At 39.2% G+C, this 18,094-nt stretch overlaps 1 protein-coding gene across 3 annotated transcripts; it reads right to left on the bottom strand.

The window, feature by feature from the left end:
* Nucleotides 1-543: 543 nt before the first annotated feature.
* LOC139287660 (lisH domain-containing protein ARMC9) lies at nucleotides 544-17,153 on the bottom strand. 3 transcript variants are annotated; one of them, XM_070908813.1, is made up of 20 exons: nucleotides 17,021-17,153; nucleotides 16,643-16,768; nucleotides 15,990-16,160; nucleotides 15,388-15,543; nucleotides 15,162-15,254; nucleotides 13,701-13,725; nucleotides 12,976-13,133; nucleotides 12,490-12,588; nucleotides 9,903-9,937; nucleotides 9,693-9,804; nucleotides 9,412-9,504; nucleotides 6,717-6,807; nucleotides 5,886-6,009; nucleotides 5,233-5,372; nucleotides 3,900-3,976; nucleotides 3,197-3,271; nucleotides 2,698-2,788; nucleotides 2,213-2,265; nucleotides 1,275-1,373; nucleotides 544-663 (listed from the first exon to the last, which is right to left on the bottom strand). In XM_070908813.1, the coding sequence occupies exons 1-20, from the start codon at nucleotides 17,093-17,095 to the stop codon at nucleotides 544-546; spliced, it is 2,013 nt and encodes a 670-aa protein (XP_070764914.1). In that variant the 5' UTR covers nucleotides 17,096-17,153. The 3 variants fall into 3 exon arrangements, with proteins under 3 accessions (XP_070764914.1, XP_070764915.1, XP_070764916.1); XM_070908814.1 differs by lacking the exon at nucleotides 1,275-1,373; XM_070908815.1 differs by lacking the exon at nucleotides 12,490-12,588.
* Nucleotides 17,154-18,094: the final 941 nt, after the last annotated feature.

The following is an 18,094-nucleotide window of genomic DNA, read 5'->3' as shown; positions in this document are numbered from 1 at the left end:
GTCATATCCATTACTCTATCTATCTTCTATCCCTGCAGGCTAGCCTACAGTTTGTATTGACAATGAACTGCCTTTCAGTACTAAGCGGTCCCAGTTCCAGCCTCCTCCTGCTGACTCATTCATTTACATGAACAATTCAGTCAGGCTCTACGATGATTAAATGGCAAAATGTATTTGAACCCATTCTTTCTTTGACCTACTGCACTAGTTTTAATGGCTGTACAAACTTGTGGTTGAACAAAGGGGGGCAGAACAATCATTGTAAAAATGACCTTTAGGTCAGACTAGGAGCTGTCTGTGCTGTTGTAAACTGATCCGCCTTGAGAGGCCAGACGTCTGTATCAAAATGTAGTATTCAGTACTTTACACATAATTTGAAAAGGACTGCCTACTGTACAATGTACAACTGACGTAACGCTGAGCAAAAAACTAAACGTTCTCCTGCACACTTCCTGTCACTCTGACACTCACAGACACCATGAATTCGTGTCATCTTAAGAGGGAACTCCAATTTGTCTGACATCGTCTGTGTGTGTATTTAACTTACACCACGTTGACATTACGATGAGAACTTGGGGTGACTGGCCGTTGTAGAGGTTCATCAACACTTGGTTGTGGCAGAGGGGTTGACTTCCTCTTCACTTTTGCCATATTGGTCATAATCTACACCACACACACACACACACACACACACACACACACACACACACACACACACACACACACACACACACACACAACACAGAACAGAACAGAATTTATATACATTTTATATATCTGTGTGAATTTGTGAACTTGTTGCCATCTCTAAACACAGACAGCGAATAACAGAAAAACCTCTGGGACAATAGTACCCATTTTCACTCCAAGCTCTCTACATGTGTCCAGCATGTGTTGTCTGCCAGTGTAGAGGGCTGGTCCTGTGTCCAGTGCCCCACGTACACGACCAATCTCAAGATCACTGTCAAACTTGTGAAATGGGGCATGTGATGGGTAATTACAGTAACTAGCCAACACAGAGTAACTGGTTTGACACAGGGATATCAGTTCCCCTTGTTGCAAGTACCGTTACTTTTAGCTGCTGCATCTTGAACTAGCTGGAACTGTGTTGCACACACAAGCACCAAACCTCAACAATTGCTCACATGCAGCTGGCTCGTCTGGCAGAGCAGCCTTACTGTGAGTGGTTTGTGTGTCTGCTGAGCAAACAACAACATGTTTATTTAACTTGTGCATAGTGAGAAGTGTAGTGAGTGTATGTGTTTTGCTCTTACTCCCAGGTACTCTGTGGTGAGCAGACTCTCCCCAGACAGTTCCCTGGGCTGTGGTTGGAGAACTTCCTCTGCATCAAGGTCTGTCTCCATTAAATCCTCCTGTCACAAGACAATGAATCACATACAATCATTACACAATTTGTGGTGGTGTGTTTAAGAAAAAGAAAATCTGAACATAATAGTCACAAAAGTCTACATGAAAGGTATCCAACCATTAAACACCATTATATAAAAGCCTCTGAGGTGTATTGATTTCTATGACTATGGCTACTTTGGTGGTGCCTAATGTACTCGGCTATATTTTAAATCAAATTGTTGCAAAGACATTGCTGTGAGTCTACAAACTAAGTTAAACACTACTACAATGCTTGGCACCAAGTCAAATGGTACCAACAAGAGACCAGTGTAGTCAACACTACATATATCAGTTCACCCTTATAGCCATAGTAAATGGATAGCAGCTACAAAAACACCACATCTGAGATCAGAGGCAATGGAATAAGGGCACTTACACTCAAGGAATTCTTATGTGACCTTGAGGGGAATAGGGGGTGGACACATACTGTACACATACATACACACACACCATTCTCACTTTAACTTACTAACTTATACTTTATCTAGATAACCCACTTTCCCAACAAATCCAATCTGCCAGGTCCCCATACACACATGTGCATGCACAAGCATACAGGTGGGAGACACCCAATATCTGTGTCATGCTGAGATTGCCATCTACAGGTTTGGGAAATGTGTCAAATAAGAGGTGTTCTTTTCTTTTCATCCATTCCATTCTTTTTTCATCAATGTTCTTCTTTTGACTTGGTTTTGTCAATATATTCCTACAGTCGAGTTTAATTAATGTGTAGATGGGTATATAATATGATGGTGAAAAGAACTAACTTGTCATTGTCTAACAGGTTGAGGGGAAGACTTACATCATTGTCGTCCTCTTCTTCTTCATCGTCTGACTCTGGCCCCTCTTCATCAGCTGGGTGGAAAATGGCCAGAGCACAGGGATTAAACATGTCAGTAAATTTTCCAAAAAACAAAACAAACCAACAGCAGTTACTGTGACCTACTGCTTCACTTTGGAATATATACTGCAAATTATAACACATAAAAACAATGGATTTGGATTTAAGAAATTCATCAGTCATCTCAAAAAACAGATGATTGCTATTATTTATCACATGAGAAAACATTTATAGCTTTACATTTACATGTAGTTACACAATACCATGCTATGTAAAGCACTTCTTAACATTAGCTGCCTCAAAACTCTAAATTAGCACAATTTCCCTTTAAGTTGTTAGACAGTATTTTATTCTTAAATGTACATATACAGTCAGAGCATCCTGTATGCATACGCATTCATAAAGTAGAACACATCTATTGTAACAGTAAATTTGACTTCACTAACCTGAGTTTAGCTGTTTAATGATGAACTCAATCTGTCTGTTGAGGTCTGGGTTCTCCTCCTTGCTGTAGCAGCGGAGAATCTCCTCAACACTCTACACACATGTGAGGGAAACAAATTGGCTGGGCTAATTTTAAGCCATGGAAGTGAGTTGATTGAATGTATTGTAATTGTTTGTTAATAATGATCATTGATGTCTGAGGCATCTGCTTAAGTATGATATTTGTTAGACAGGATGGACCCGGCCCCATCCGTGCTCTCCTGCAGCTCTAAATTTCATAGCATGAAGAATAATTACATTTCCAAAACGGGTTTGAGTCAGTATGAAGCACTGACACAAATACCTGCCAGCTCAGCAGTCTCTGGGTGCAGTGACTGTGTCATATGCCTGTGAACACCTGTTGTTTCCCCCTCCAAACACTGGCTGTGTGGTGACATAAAGAGACAAACACAAACTGCATCTGTTTCCTCCAAGCAGGTGAAGACATTTCTGCTATCTCACCATCTCTTTGGCTTCCTGTCTCACAGAGGGAATACACAGGATACTGTACAGGGCTCCATTCACATATGGCCGAATCTGAGGAAAGCAAAGTGAGATGGATATAAAGATGAAAGAATGCTTATGCAGTAGATCGAAATACCAGTATATTTTTTATAGATGTACAGTATGGCATAGTAGGTAATAAGATAAAAATCTTAGTTTGAGTTAATGGTCGTCCAAAGATGTTGACAATCTTTCATAAAACTGGATGAAGCTAGTGTTGTTTATGTTTTATAGACTTTCCTAAAGTCATAGCTCATTTCTCTCAAGACTTCCAAACCTTCTGGAGGGAGAAACATAAACTTAGCTTTAGGACAAGTCTGGATGCATCTGCTTGAATTACAGTGGCATTGACATTTGCGTTCAAGAGATCGACGGGTAGTGAAACTTTGGCTTTGGTTTTGAGTTAAGTTTCAGTTCAGCGCTGCCAAAAGTTTTTTCCTTTAAGACAACATTGTAGATGGTTTTATACTCTGTATTAACATGAATTCTGTACATTTGTTGTTTTCTGAATGTGTGAGTATGTCACTGCACTGCATGTGTTAATATGTTACCTAAGCTGCGTCCATTTTTTTCAACCTCTTTGAAAGTGTTCTGTGTGTGCATTACATGCATTGTACATGTAGCATCTGTGTGTGCAAGTGTTGACGGATGTGTGTATCACCTCATGGTTCTCATGTCCAAGGAGGTCAGTTAGAACCTTTAGCACATGCTTGGCGTTCTCTGCACACTTCCTTTTTCCTGTGCAAAGACATACACACACACACACACACACACACACCCAAACATACACACATACTTCAATCCAAAAACCCACAATGAGACTTTTTTTGTTTGTTTTAAAATAGGATGACCTTCCACTCAGATTAATAATTAAATACTCCCTCCAGCCGAATATTTTTCTTTTCTTTGGCGTTTTTTCTTTCTCTGTGTAAGATAATAAAACCACTGATAAATCAACTGCAGTGCAGTATTTTACTGTGGCATTCCATCAAAAAGCAATAAAAACAGGCCCCAGGGGTGACATTAACAAAGATACACTCTAGATATGGTGTAACAGGAAATAAGTAAAAAAGGAGTGAGCACCGATAAGAAATGTGTTCAGCAGAAGCTGTAAAAGCTACAATTTTGTATTGAATGCAAACCAAAACAATAATGGCCTTTACTCTGCCCATAATAAAATCATCCAAAAGGAACAAAGTTAGAGAGAGAGTCCATGTGGCTTTCAAAGAGATAAAATTGATTTACACTGACATCATGGACTATTAATATGCTCATTTTTCTTTTTTCTCCTACTATAGTATCACAGGGCCAGCTAGATATACAGAGTGGTATACTGTATATCATCAAGTACACAGTGTACTACCATTGTGGGTTTTTGGCTTAAATGTGGGTTGGTTCAAATAAAACAGCTTGCAAAACTCCCCTTCAATACACTTGGCTTTATTCCCAAATGTGTTCAGCTTATTTTCAGAATGTTTATACACTTGTATTAAAACACACTAGTCTGCATCTCTCTGTGTGCTTCAAATCAGAAATTGTTAAGGGGAAGGAGAATGGTAAACAATGGTAAAGTGTCTACAGCAATCCAACAGGAAGTTACAATGTTACATTTCGCTGTCATCCACCATTTCAGCAAAATGTCTCCAGAAGTCTATTCATATCATGAAGGCAGAGAAGCACGCCTGGCTCTGCAACTATCCTAGATAAGAAAGCTTGTTCCTGAGCTGTAATTGTAAATTTTAGATTAAAACAAATTATGGGTCCTTTTTTAAAGCACAGTAGCTCACTCGGTACTGTGGAGTAAGTACTATAAATCTGTGTTCTCTAAATTAGATTTTTTTTTTTTAATGGTTCTATCTGAAACTGATATGCTGTATAGTATTTTGGACATGACCTCAAAAGTATAAGCAGAGTGTTGTGTGAGGAAAATGTCCAGCCAAATCTCAAAGGGGTTGGGGTATTCTACACTTATTCAAATGTCTCTGCACCTTTACCTTTTGTTCGCAGACACAGGTTCATAAGCAGGGCTGCAGAGTACTCCAGGGTGTAGTCACTCAGGCAGTCTGAATCCTGCAGCTCATCCACCAGCCAGCCAATCAGACCATCTGCTATCATGGCGGTCTGCTGGCTCCTCCTACCAAGACATGATGATAAATGATGGATTCAAAACAAATTGAACGTAAATATTTGTGATCCACAACAGGACAGGAATTCTGGTTGTCCAAAACAACCTTAAATCCCTGATGTCACATTTAAAGAGAAACTGTAAGCATGAGTGTAGCCATTTGAAATAAAATCAAAGAGAACATTAGCTAATTACAAATACAAATTTCCATTTGAATGACACTGTTCGGATCCTTGTCCATGTCAATGTGGGTTTATTATGATTCTAGGCCATCTACAAGTCAAATTTTTACATATGAGAATATCTGTTGTTTGATTGATTTCTCTATTTAGTTTGCAAACATGTATACTCAATTGAAAGTATATTTAAATCTAGCTTGAGTAAGACTTAAAAAAACAAAATTCGATTCATGTCAACTTGCAAAGGCTGTCCCGTTACATTAAGACTGCCGGCCATTGATTGCCCTCTAAAGAAACTGGAGAAGCAAATGTTTATAAAAACACTGGTCATTTTAAAATGTACCTGAGGCTGAGTTTCTGCAGAGCCACTAGTACATTCTCCCTAGTCAGGGAGTCTTTTTCCTCCTTCCTGAGTGCCTCGGACAGAAGTTTCAGAAGAATGGGGATTTGGGAGAGGTACACCCGACCTGTAAGCATTAAAACAACATGGAATTAAGATCAAAAGGCAACACATTTTAATGCTTCACTGGGAAATGGCGTTCTCTATAAGAATACACCTGTTTTATCAGTTACAAGTAGTAGCTTCAACAATGAAAAGCCAATTCATTTCAGGTACAACTGTGAACACTCGTGAGGACAATCCAACACAATTATCTCCTTAACAAATGCAAAGCTGACTGGACTCATCAATGATGGGTAAACGTGATGCAAAAATATTTCTACCATCTCAACGCCTCCCTGTTACTGAGAGGAAATAAAGTTCCGCAAACCTTTTAGAAATTCAACAAGTGCTGTCCCTCTTCTAGTTCAGGCTGCCAAAGAGTCATTTTGACAAGACGTTCCAATGACATTTTCCTTGTTGTTGAGAATGCATGTTAACTAATTACTGTCTTACAAAATAACCTTACCACAACCACTTACTACATAATAGAAAGTCATTCCTGTCAGCACAAATGATATATGTCTTTACAACATTGTCTCTTGCTTGCATGCTGTTGCTACAGAGGAGGAGGAGGACGATCATTAGCGGTTTCAACCATGAATGGAAAGTTATGATAAAAGCCATTGAGGTCTTCCATGAATCTATATTTCCAAATGCATCCAGTCAGACAATGACTCATGTTACAAAGAAATAATGATGTTTAACCAAATGTAATGGCAGTTGAAAACTTACCCTCTGCAAGGGAGGCGAATGCATTGATGAGACGAGCCATGTATTGGCGGACAATCTCGTTCTTCGATCTCATTAAATGAAGCACAGTTTTCTATAATAAACAGAAAATGTAGGATAGTTTAAAATTATAACTAGTGCTTTCAGGTACACTCAGTAACATTTTACTGATAATTGCACAAAATGACCATAACTTATGAGCAGGCCTCACAAGTGTTGCTGATAAATGACTCATCTGTTATAAAAAGGCACCGTCAGCCCAGGTTTTTTGTGGTTTTGTTTTTAATCTCCCATTCTTCCTGAAAAGCACGCTATGCATTTGGTTTCATTTTCCACAAATAATGTGGACATTGTGGCATTTGACAGGTGGAGGGAGATTTGGAAGGTGAAAATGTATCAAAAGTGATGCAGAGCTTGAACAGACAGGTAAGCAACCAATACTGTAGCTAATGTTGCCCACATAGCCAATGCTTTTTATATAGCAAATATGTCTTGCCACTGCAGTGCACTGCATTGGTATCTTATGATCATCCAGCAGTACCCTCATTGTGCCTTTGCTAGCAGTTTGTCCCTTTTCTCAGGAACAAAAATATATAGATGAAACCTTGAATGAAGCTAAATTAGGTTTAGATTAAATTTATATTTTACTTCTTGTTCACCTCTCCTGACACAGTTTGTACTTTATGTGGAAACCTCCCAGTGTAATATATATCTATATATATAGATCTATAAAGATATACTGTATATACTTAAATATTGCCATGATATGTAGCCTACACTGTATAAATCACACGGTGGTGAGCTTGAAATTAGGTGTAATTTAAGATGCATAGTCAAGTATATACATATATATATATATGTGAAATGAAGGCCTACATGTATGTAAAGGAGAACAAATGCACAAAACGTCTCTTATAATAGCAATAGCAAAGGCATGCAAAGGACAAACACATCAGCCTTTGTGCTGTGTATTCTTTCTAGCTCGTGCCAGGTACTTTTCGCTTTTAGAGCTGCTTTAGTTGTTTTTGTTTTTACACTTTAGACTTTATATTTAGCCCCTCAATTTCACATGCTCCAATTTTCGTATTGTTTTTCCTACGGCAGTAGGAAGTTTCAGTTGGGCATTCTGTTGCTTACATTTTCCTCTTTTTACTTTTACTCTCTTATGTTTCTGTACAAGATACATTTCTGATCTTTACTAGTGAAACTTTGTGTTTTCCTGACATGAAGCACAATGACACTTATTTCAGTATAGTAATAATCTATACTTTTGTAAGTCCAGTTTTACGAATTTGTACAATATCTTTGGTCTAACTCTTGTTTAATTTCATAGTTTTCTGACTTGTAATCACTATGATTGAATTTGTTGTCCAATACTGTTTTCACAGTTTCACAATTGTTTCCAGTAAAAACCTCAAACTCCAACTCTTGTCTTCAACCTTTATTGGAAGTGTGTTTAGCTTGCTGCATAGCTGCATGATATTAAGTTGTCAGTGAGAAGTTGGCATGGGGACAAAGATGAGTTCTTAAGAAGGCATCATAAGGCATGATATCAGTGTTGCTTGCTGGGCCGTTGGGCCACAAGCTGACCAGAGCACTGGGAAAACTCACTTCTCCAGATGGCTTTTTTCCATTGTCGAACACAGAACATTCAAGTTTGTGATTTGATTACCACTATTATTGAGGCTGTCTACAGTAAATGACTAATGTCTGTCAGAGGTGGCATAGAGCTCCATGGTAAGTACATAGACAAAGAGCTCAGGTGTGAGGTGAGGATCATTTACTCTTCTGAAAAGGGATTGCCTTTAGCATACCGCCCTACGGCTAAAGGTTAGGTGAAGGGAATGTGAAAATAAAAGAAAAGAAAAGAGTACTACAATAAAGAAAAAAAAACCTAAAGCATGTAAGTAAGACATGTTGCTCTGAGGTTTCAAAGCCTTCAGAGAGGGTGAAATTTGGAATACAATCTGTGTTTCCTGCTCTGGCCTTTTGTTAAATAAAAAAGGGTTCAAGAAAAAATTGTTCAAGAGAATGCTTCTTAATCTAAGGCTGGGAACATGTCATAAGAAGTCTCCTGTCAGATTAAAAAATGAAATTATTAAAACTATTAAAATTACATACTTACATAGAATATTGTGGTAAATCAGGTGTCAAGTTGGATCAATTGTCAAGACAATGATTGACAAAGTCATTAGGTAAGAGTTACTCTATATATGACTTCACTGTAGCATACGTCATTTTATTTCAGATTTTTGTAAATCAATGGAAATAGCTTGTCCTTGCCATCTATAGGGGATGCAAAGGTTAAAAGGCACACAATATATCATTTATAAAAACAAATATCAGAGATGCACACTGTTGACATCTGAAATGCTATGTCCAGCATGTCTACAGTCTATGTTCTTCACTGGATATGCAGCATTGAGTTAATGGCAGGTGAGCAAAGGTGCCAATTCATCAGCTCAGGCCTGCCTGAAATTAGAGCCTGGGGATTAATTAGGCATTAAGGCCAATGGACAAGAAGTTATTTTTTACTTTGGCTCTGACGGTTGCATGAAAGGTTGGGAAAAACAAAATCAATGTCATTTCAGTTCAGATCAGTAGACATTTTGGGAGAAATCTGCCATAGTAGTTGCTTTATAGTGTTAAAACATGCCACAATACAATTCCATTAACAGCTGTAGTTCTATGGTCCCACCTGTTTAGTGCTGTAGCGCTCCAGCAGGTCGTTACTGATGTAAGCCTGAAGCACTGTGTCTCTCTGTTCACCAGGGAGTGAGCGAGTCAGTCTCTAAAAAAACAGACGCACCAATGAAGACATGCAAAGTGAATATGAATGAACTCTCTTATCCTCTCTAACACTTTGTTAGCCTGTCTTAAAAAAACATAATAAAAATGTAACATTATCAACATACACTGAACAGTATATCACACTAGCCTTTCTGTAAAATGCTAATCATGGCCAATATTACAACTCACCCAGCGCAGCGCCTGAAGCAGCAGGGACCTGAGTCTGTCAGGGCCTTCAACCAGGTCTTTCTTCAGCTTGTCATAGTCCAGTGAGGGCAGCATTGGCACCTCCTTGGATCTCCTGGAGATGAATAAAAAAGACATGTCGACCATGCTTTATCATGGCACTTATCAAACTGTACAGATTAGCAGATAACCCTTTTCAAATTAAAGACTTACTGCGGTGCAATGGATGCTCGTAGCATGGAGGAGGCCTGTAAGAGAGAGAAGAATTGAGAAAAGAAGGCAAAGAGAAGCAGAGTATAGTGTGGATAACATAACCCATGCGACTGTTCATCTTTTATCATCCTTATTATCTGGTTAAGACTGTCCAAATAAGTCATTAGTGTTTTTTTGGACATGCATACATCATGCTTGTGGTACATGCTGAATCCCTGGACATACAGTAAAGTATTGTTTGGCAACATCGCCCATGCAGTCAGTGACAAGTAAGATAATTCGACAATTAAAAAGTACCAGAGAGGGCAGGTTAGTGTGAAACAGCCATCCTTTCATTTGTTACACCTCAGTGTACCTGTACTGCAGGTTTGTTGTTGTTCTGTTGGCGGTGTGGGTGTGTGGAGGAAGGGTGAAAGAACTAATTATTAGTGTTTTTTACTATTGAAAGGGGATTTTGAGCCCTGAAATCCAATCTGAAGCCTGGGTGGTTAAGCCTATAGCAGGAGCAGAGTAAGGTCAGGGGAGTGATCCGTGTCGTCTGAGGTATCAGATGGTCCCTCCACATTTTTGCTTTGGTGTGCAGTAGGTAATTCGGAAGTGGAGGAGAACAGTGATACCTGGACTCCTTCCCAAATTCCTTTCTCTAAACATTTCAGGTGCCCTGAAGATTGCTGAATGGCTAGGGGACATGTTTCCCTGAGACATTTGGCCCTGGGGAGCCTGGACTCTGGGGGGCCTGATTAGGAGTTGTTCTCCATTGCTGTCTTTTAACAGGAAAACCACACACCTATGCTGAATGTACAAATACTGGGGCAAATCAAAATGATTCATCTGCAACCATGGAAGGCGGAAAAACCAAGTAATTTCTACATTTTTTAATAAAACTTTGATTTTAGTTCCACTGATTTTATTCTCAGATTCCAGCTACACAAAGCAAAGCCTTGACCTAAATTCCCTGACAATGCACAGTTTACATAAGAGATGCCTTTTCTCTATTCACCTCTTTAGCATTCGCACCATTTACTCTTTTATGACCGTGGGGAAAACTGAAAACCATCTATTGTTGATGTTATTGTCCATGAAGACAGCTCTGTTCCCTGGTCTCATCCAGGTTTTCACCCTGGAGAAAGCTAAACCATAGCGCAGTAACTTTTCAATCAGAGCAGGAAATTAACACTAACCATCTTTCTCATAGAACAGTTAAAGGCTTGGCCTATCTAAATTAGCATTATTATTTAAAAGGTTATATCATGTTTAATTTGAGTGCCTTAATGGTGTTATGAACCGTCACAATTATATAAAGCGTTCTGAGAAAACTGAAACTGACAGCGTTTACCTTGAAAAAGAAGACAAATAGCCAATAAGGAGAGTTGAGAGGAAGAACAATGGCTGCAGTCTTTGAGAACAAATGAATTTAATGATGAGGTACGCCCTGAAAGAGGTGCTCTTGTTTGGCTTAACAAGTGGCCTAACAAAAGAGGTCATTCAACTAGGACAATCTAGTAGGAACCAGAGGAAAATGGCAGGGAATATAGACTGAGTACAAAGGCAGGCCAAGAAATGTATATCTGTAGTGAAGGAAGGGGAGGCAGACATGAAGACAAGGAGAGGAGGAGCAGGAGGAGGTGGACTACGAAGAAGGGACACGGCGAGGCACAGGCAAGATGAGAAGTGGGGACCTGAGCGATAACAGGAAGTAAAGATGAAAACATATGAAACTTACATAGCCATCATCATAGGGACTCATAGAGTAATATCCCTTTGTGGACAAAAGCATCACACACGCAAAAACACAAACACACAGAAAGAAGTTGTTCAGTTCAAAACAGAAAGAAACAAGATTTCAAAAAGCAGAGTTCAACACCACAATGGAGGCCACTGACAGTAAGCGTGATTGTCGAGGTTTCGGTGTGGACAGTGTCGTTTCAGTTAAGAGTATTTCCACAGTCTTTTCATTATCTGTGTCACAGAGTTGCACTGTAACAGGTATCAAACAAAATGGCAACAAAGATTTTCACCAGCTATTTGCTGTTTAATTTGAATATTTCTACTCTACCAGCTCCTTTGGCATGCGATCAAACATAAGCATCATTTTAAATTAAATTTGTTGATTAACTTTGGATTTCATGAGCCACTGTGACTGGTGTTTGAAGTTGTTCCTGCGTTCAGAGTTACGTCATGTGTATTTAACTTTTCAACAAGCCTACTACGTGTTTGTCTTCTTAACACAGGGATCCAGTCACCTATTTCCGGGATACAAACTGCAGGATTACTACATAACTTAGAGTTAGCTACACGATGTACAGGATGCAGAGGACAAAGGGACACTTTATGGCAGATAAACCCTCCTTTTTAAAAACATCTTTTAAAAATCCTTTTCAAACACAAGGTCAACTTGACCTGTATCTGTGACATGAGGCTTTGAGAGGGTGTAAGACTGTGGCTCCTATCAACAGTCCCTCCACGTGACATTTTACATGCCTGTACTGAAATCGCCCTGCCTTGAGGCCTTGCATTTTGTTATTCTTCTACTAGTGAGGTGTGAAGGAGAGAGAGAGAGAAGAGAGGTCTGTGTGCTCTCACTCACAGTGCCAGGTCTGGTGAAGTCAGTGCTCTGCACCACACTCTGCCTCATCTGGCTGCTGAACAGGCGAACACACACACTCTGCAGGTACTCGGGGGAGATCTGCAAAAACACAGCAGGCCCCTTGAGCTTTAAGAGACTGTGTGTGGGTAGAGGGAGGAAGAGCAGGGTTGTGTCCCTGTTTAAGAGCTGCGTCATCTAGTAGCATAGTGTGTGCATATTAAAAATGTATGTTTTAAAACTACAATATGTGATAAAAAAAACCCCACTTATTTTAAGTGTTTGTATACACCACTGTGAACTATGCGAGTAACAGCCTAATTTAACCCTTTTTGTGTGTCTGCCCGTGTTTGCGTGTGCACCACTCATTAGCTTGTTGGTGTCGGTGTATGTGTGTGTGTCTAGCTTGCGTCCGTCTATGTAGTTTGTGCCTGTAGCCTGTGTGTTAGAATGTGTGTGTTTGTTTGCCCCACAATCAAGCTGACCTACCATTTTTCCGCTGACTGTGGCCTCCAATGAGTCGACCAGCTCAGCAGTGATCCCGATCAGGTTGTGGTAGTCAGCCTGCATTTTGTTGAACTTCCGCACGTAGCTGGAGATGCGGCGGTCCGATTCAACCAGTTGGAGCTGTAACTGTTGTATGGCGTCTGTCACATAAACACACACAGACAAACATTAATTAATTATTAACCTTTATCAACATCTGTCTGCAACCTATCACAACACTGACAGAACTTATTTCCAGCACAAGTCTCGGGCAAAGCTTCCCATCATCGCTACTGTCCCTTTGAATTATTATAGGCTGTCAATGCCAACAAATTAGACATAAGAATGATACCAATGTTCTGGGTGATGTAAATGACGAAATTTATGTAATAATATGACATTGTCATTAGTATTTTTGGCAAGAGAATATTTTAAATCTTTATCTGGAATATCCACCACTGTTAAACAATACGCAAGTATAGTCTTAAGATTTTGGGTAGGAAGCTTTTGTTCCTTTCCAGAATATGGATTTGAGGATGAAATGAAAGCCAAAAATTACAGCACCAACTCAAGAAATCACTGAGTAACTGTCACTGACAAACACAATGTGTTGTATAGGCAGTCTGCCGTTGGTGTCTGTATTTTCATAGATATACACAGATATAACTTGACAGATAGAATAATTGTAATACACTGCAAAAAGTAGATTATTTGAGAGGGATATTTACCTTTTGTACTTCTTCCTCCTTCCTTCTGCATGATGCCTGTTAAGGAATACACACTTGCACTCAACTGAAGACTAATCAAACATTTCTATTGTATTTGTTTCTTTATCCCATGCTCTCATCCAGAGCTGCATACATACAATGAAGGAGTATGTAAAGATGTAATGTCTTGCTTAAGTTTGACAGGCCATAAGACAAACACACAGTATGTGATACATCCTGTTTGAAGAGGGGGGATTCATCACAGAAACCATTTGCTTAGGATTAAACAAATCAGTTTTATTGTATGAAGAGTGTATATAGCATCAATACTAGTTTGTTTTAAAGGGAGCGATAGATGTTTTTCAAAAAACCTTGCGTGGGCAAACACAGCTGTTTACACGCACTTGAGCAGCCGGGTTACAGTTGGATTTCAGAAGCATGTTGATTTCTTAAATGTCATGTAAATATATGCATGTGTGAGTATGTTGTGTCAGCTGCCAAAAGTGCTGCCCGTTGAAGTGTTTACACATTGAAAGATTAGACATATTAGATAACCATGTTCCGTTTTATATATGTATAAAAAAGAGAGGTTTTCTCTGGTCAACCTTTGACATGATAGCCGCCATGTTAATCTGTATCTGTAGGTGTGTGACGCTTTGATCGTCAGCCAGTAGGGATAAGGTTTAGTTTCATGATTGTGCAAGGAGGAAAGTCGATCCACTGGGTTTCCAGTAAAAGCAACAATTCTTGTTATCCTTCACTTACCCTCCTACCCTGAAGGGGTTAGGGTGAGTTAGTATTTCATTAGGTCCTGCCATACTGAAACATTAGTTACTGATTAGTTACCATACTGAAACATTACTAAGCCATTTATAAATGCAAATCAGACAGGATTTGTTAGCAGGATATGAAACAGCCAGGTCTGGGCAACAGTCTGACTGTTAATTAATTCTTTAGTCACCTACAGAAAGGCTTTTTATTTGAGATTTAAATGTGCAGCTAAGCCAGAAGGGAGAATGGAAATCACTCTGTACTTGGCCTGTGTTAAATCCCTCTGGTGTTCCCATCTAGAATGTGTTGTGTTTTTCCCCACTAGCTGATTTATTATTTTAAAGCCAATTCCTTTTTTTTTTTAATGTCATGCAGTTTTGTATGCCACCTCTGTGAGGGCTGTCAGGTGCTGTATGAACACAGTTAACCACTGGCAGTTTAGTAGGATACCACTGCCAGATATCCAATTCAATGGCGGTGTAAGATGTAGAATTAAGCATTTCATAGATAGAAGTTGTTTTTCCACAACAATTATTTAGCTGTGGTGGCAATTTGTGCCATTTGTATTACAGAAAAAGTTTTGACACTGTTAGATTTGCATACATAGCTGTGAGATTTGCTACTCATATCACTTTATTGAAAACAGCAAGGACGTTGAAACAAAAATCTAAATTCACCCATCTGTACTCTGATGGTCCCGATAAAGGATACATATAGATTCAGCAGCCTTGGGGTGTTGGACGGCTTCAGTGTCACTGACAGAAACTGCTCCAGCTTATCCTTCAACTGTGGTATCCAGGAATCCTAAATACATAATGTAGGTTGGAAGAAAATATGGTAATGTTCATTCTGAAGGTGGCACTGGGTAAAAATGTTGCATATGTAATAACTAGCTGGCAATAATCAACTAGGTAATGTTCCATAATTGGCTGAGCACCTGGAAAAGATCTTTGAAGGAGGGGTGGACAGTGGGGTTGGGAACGAAAGGTAAGGCATAGTAAGGCAGAAACTTTGTGGTCTGGCTCAGTGCTGCCCCCCGAGTCTCCAGGTACTGCTTGAAGTCTGAAATCCTTTCCTCAAACTCAGCTCGGTCCTGGAGACAGATTTGGGTTTTGCAGTGAACAGAGTTATTTCAAGTCAATAACAAAATGTCAGTTAAGCCATTACATAATTTTAGACTCTTCCTCTGTGGCATAAACACATTCTCCTCAATTCAACCTATTTTATCTCTGAGCCTGCTACCACAAAGAAAACTGAACTGCTACTTTTTTAACAAAAAATAACTTAACATCCATATAAATATATAAACTCAAACTGCAATGACTTACACAGTGAAAGGCATATTATAGAGGAAATGATTGCTTGTATTGTGCAACAACATCATAGACAGCCCACTGAAAAAGAGGCTGTAGCGCAGCTTAGTGGACATTTTGAAAAATAGCACATAATAATATTCAGCTATAGTACACAGTAGGGTTGCAGGACATAGTTGTTAAAAGAACATTTCAACAACAACAAAAAAAACTTGGATCTACATACATGTCTACCAGGGTGCCTCCTCAGTGGGTAGATGGTGAAATGGATGTGAAGGTAGAACTCCAGGCTCTGGGCCTCTGCGTCTGTGTCTTTTACCTCAGAGGGAATATTGTCTGTCCACAGTTCAAAGAACACTTTGTGGTCTCCATCTTCAAAAGAGCTGAGGAGGTCTTTCTAGAAAAGTCAGAGGTAAAGAACAGTGGGTTGGGGGAAAAACAAGCAAGAACAATTTGCTAGGTTTTATGATCATTTTCTCTACATATCACACAATGATAACTGATGCACGATAACAAGAGCAAGACTTTTAAAAAGACCTGAAAATGTTTAGACATAGAATCAAATAAAACTGCAAAAATCCTAACTTATATGTTTTAAAACATGCGAGTTTGCTAGTCTTGACTCTCTGTCCTCTGGAACATCCAAGTCAGTTGCTTAAGGACTACACCATAAAGCTAACTGTCGAGTTTCATAATACTAATATTAAAAACATAGGCTAATGTTTCACAGATTGCAACAGCTGCATGGTAATAATTAGCAATGTGTGGCCAAATATCCTTTACACTTTTCACCAGTCTTCTTGCCCATCCTTAGTTGCCACCTCCACAAATAATCAACAAACATGCAGGAACAACAGGTTAAAGAATTGTATCATTTACCTGAATGACACGAGTCTTTGAGTCCCTGAGAGTACTTCCTTGAGGCTTTGAGACAAGCTTGCCTTTGCTTTTGCACTCCTTGTCGAAACTGTGAACAGTCTCCTCAAATTCCTCAAACTTAAGGTACTACAAAAGACACAAAAACAAGCACACGTGGCATTAATGCCACCTTGACCAGTGCAGAATGGAGCTGTGTTTTAAATCATCCAAATTAAACAAGCTGCACAACTCTTGTCTAGACAATCTTGTCTTGTTATCATGCTATATCAAGCATGGTTTATTAGAAAAAGTTGTGCATCTTGTTGTATCAACTTGTATTGGTGCCCATTCTGGTTTGCATATCGTTCTGTGTGCATTCTCAGAATTAGAATTTGTTACCTCTTTGATCATCCCAAGAAGATCGGCTTCAGTTGCCAAGATGTCTCCCATCTTGGCTGCCTCCCTGGAACTCATGTGAGTGTTAAAAACCTTTAAAACGCCTACTGACAGCAAAGACCTCTTCTCTCACGTACTTCCAACAAGCATATCTGCAGAGCCTGCAAGGATAGGACAATACATGGCACTATTAATAGTCATACGAGAAAGTGTCCCCTATCCAAAGAACTTCATTACAAAGCGCTTTCGTTCTATTAAAGTGCAATTGAGTTTTTGTGTTTCAGAGTCTAAAATTCAGGTCAAGCTGCGATACAAAGGTTTTAATGTAGCGTTAATGGTAATATTATTTACCAAATAACACGTTTGCCGATATTTTAAAGCTGTAAAACTACAGCGTGAACAGAGAAATCATATTTTTTGTCTGCTTTTGAATTTTAACATTATCTTCAACAGTCAACTTTAGCGACAACATCAACTTTAGTTAAAATATGGCAAGTTAGTACTAGCTGACAAGCTAACGTTAACCAGTTAACATTATCTGACGTTAAGAGAGGACAACGACATCATTCTCACCTTATTAGCTCATACTTTACCTGGTGGATATAGGCGTATGTCTCTTTCAACGCGTTCATCCGCAACTGAAACTTATACAATCCATTTTCGACAAAGCTTATGGGCCTCACTTAACCTACCATGATATTAGTCAGCTAACGCTAGCCATTAGCTAGCAACCGTACACAGATAGGACGCTAAAACACCTAGCAACCAAAAGGTTGGCAAATGCAGGCTGGAAAGTAGAGGCAAATGTCGTAAAAAAGAAAACACTACTGTACACGTTTCGTGAAACTATCCAGTTTGGTTGTAACGTTACTTATTTGTTAGAGAAACTAGCAAGGAATTACTGTGATAATTATCTAAAAACATATTGTGCAATCTCCCGGGAAGACGTGCTTTATTTATCTAACGTGAAGTATTACGCACAGTAATGTTTTAGGACATTACAGTAACGGATATATAGCTAGCTATAACTTTGACTTTTTCATTATATGATTTAACATTATTTTTTCAGACATGGAC

Source organism: Enoplosus armatus, chromosome 7 (assembly GCF_043641665.1).
Source record: "Enoplosus armatus isolate fEnoArm2 chromosome 7, fEnoArm2.hap1, whole genome shotgun sequence".
Taxonomy (NCBI): Eukaryota; Metazoa; Chordata; class Actinopteri; order Centrarchiformes; family Enoplosidae; genus Enoplosus; species Enoplosus armatus.
Note: the sequence above shows the minus strand (reverse complement) of the source record. Positions and strands in the feature narration are given on the sequence as shown.

What these genes read in the sequence shown, in the direction of transcription:
- LOC139287660 (XM_070908813.1), bottom strand. Translation starts at nt 17,095, where the DNA reads ATGAGTTCCAGGGAGGCAGCCAAGATGGGAGACATCTTGGCAACTGAA. An exon ending in CTGCAGAAACTCAGCCTCAG is followed by an intron (nt 5,373 to 5,885) that starts GTACATTTTAAA and finishes ATGTCTTGGTAG; the next exon opens with GAGGAGCCAGCAGACCGCCA. An exon ending in CATTAAACAGCTAAACTCAG is followed by an intron (nt 2,266 to 2,697) that starts GTTAGTGAAGTC and finishes TTTTCCACCCAG; the next exon opens with CTGATGAAGAGGGGCCAGAG.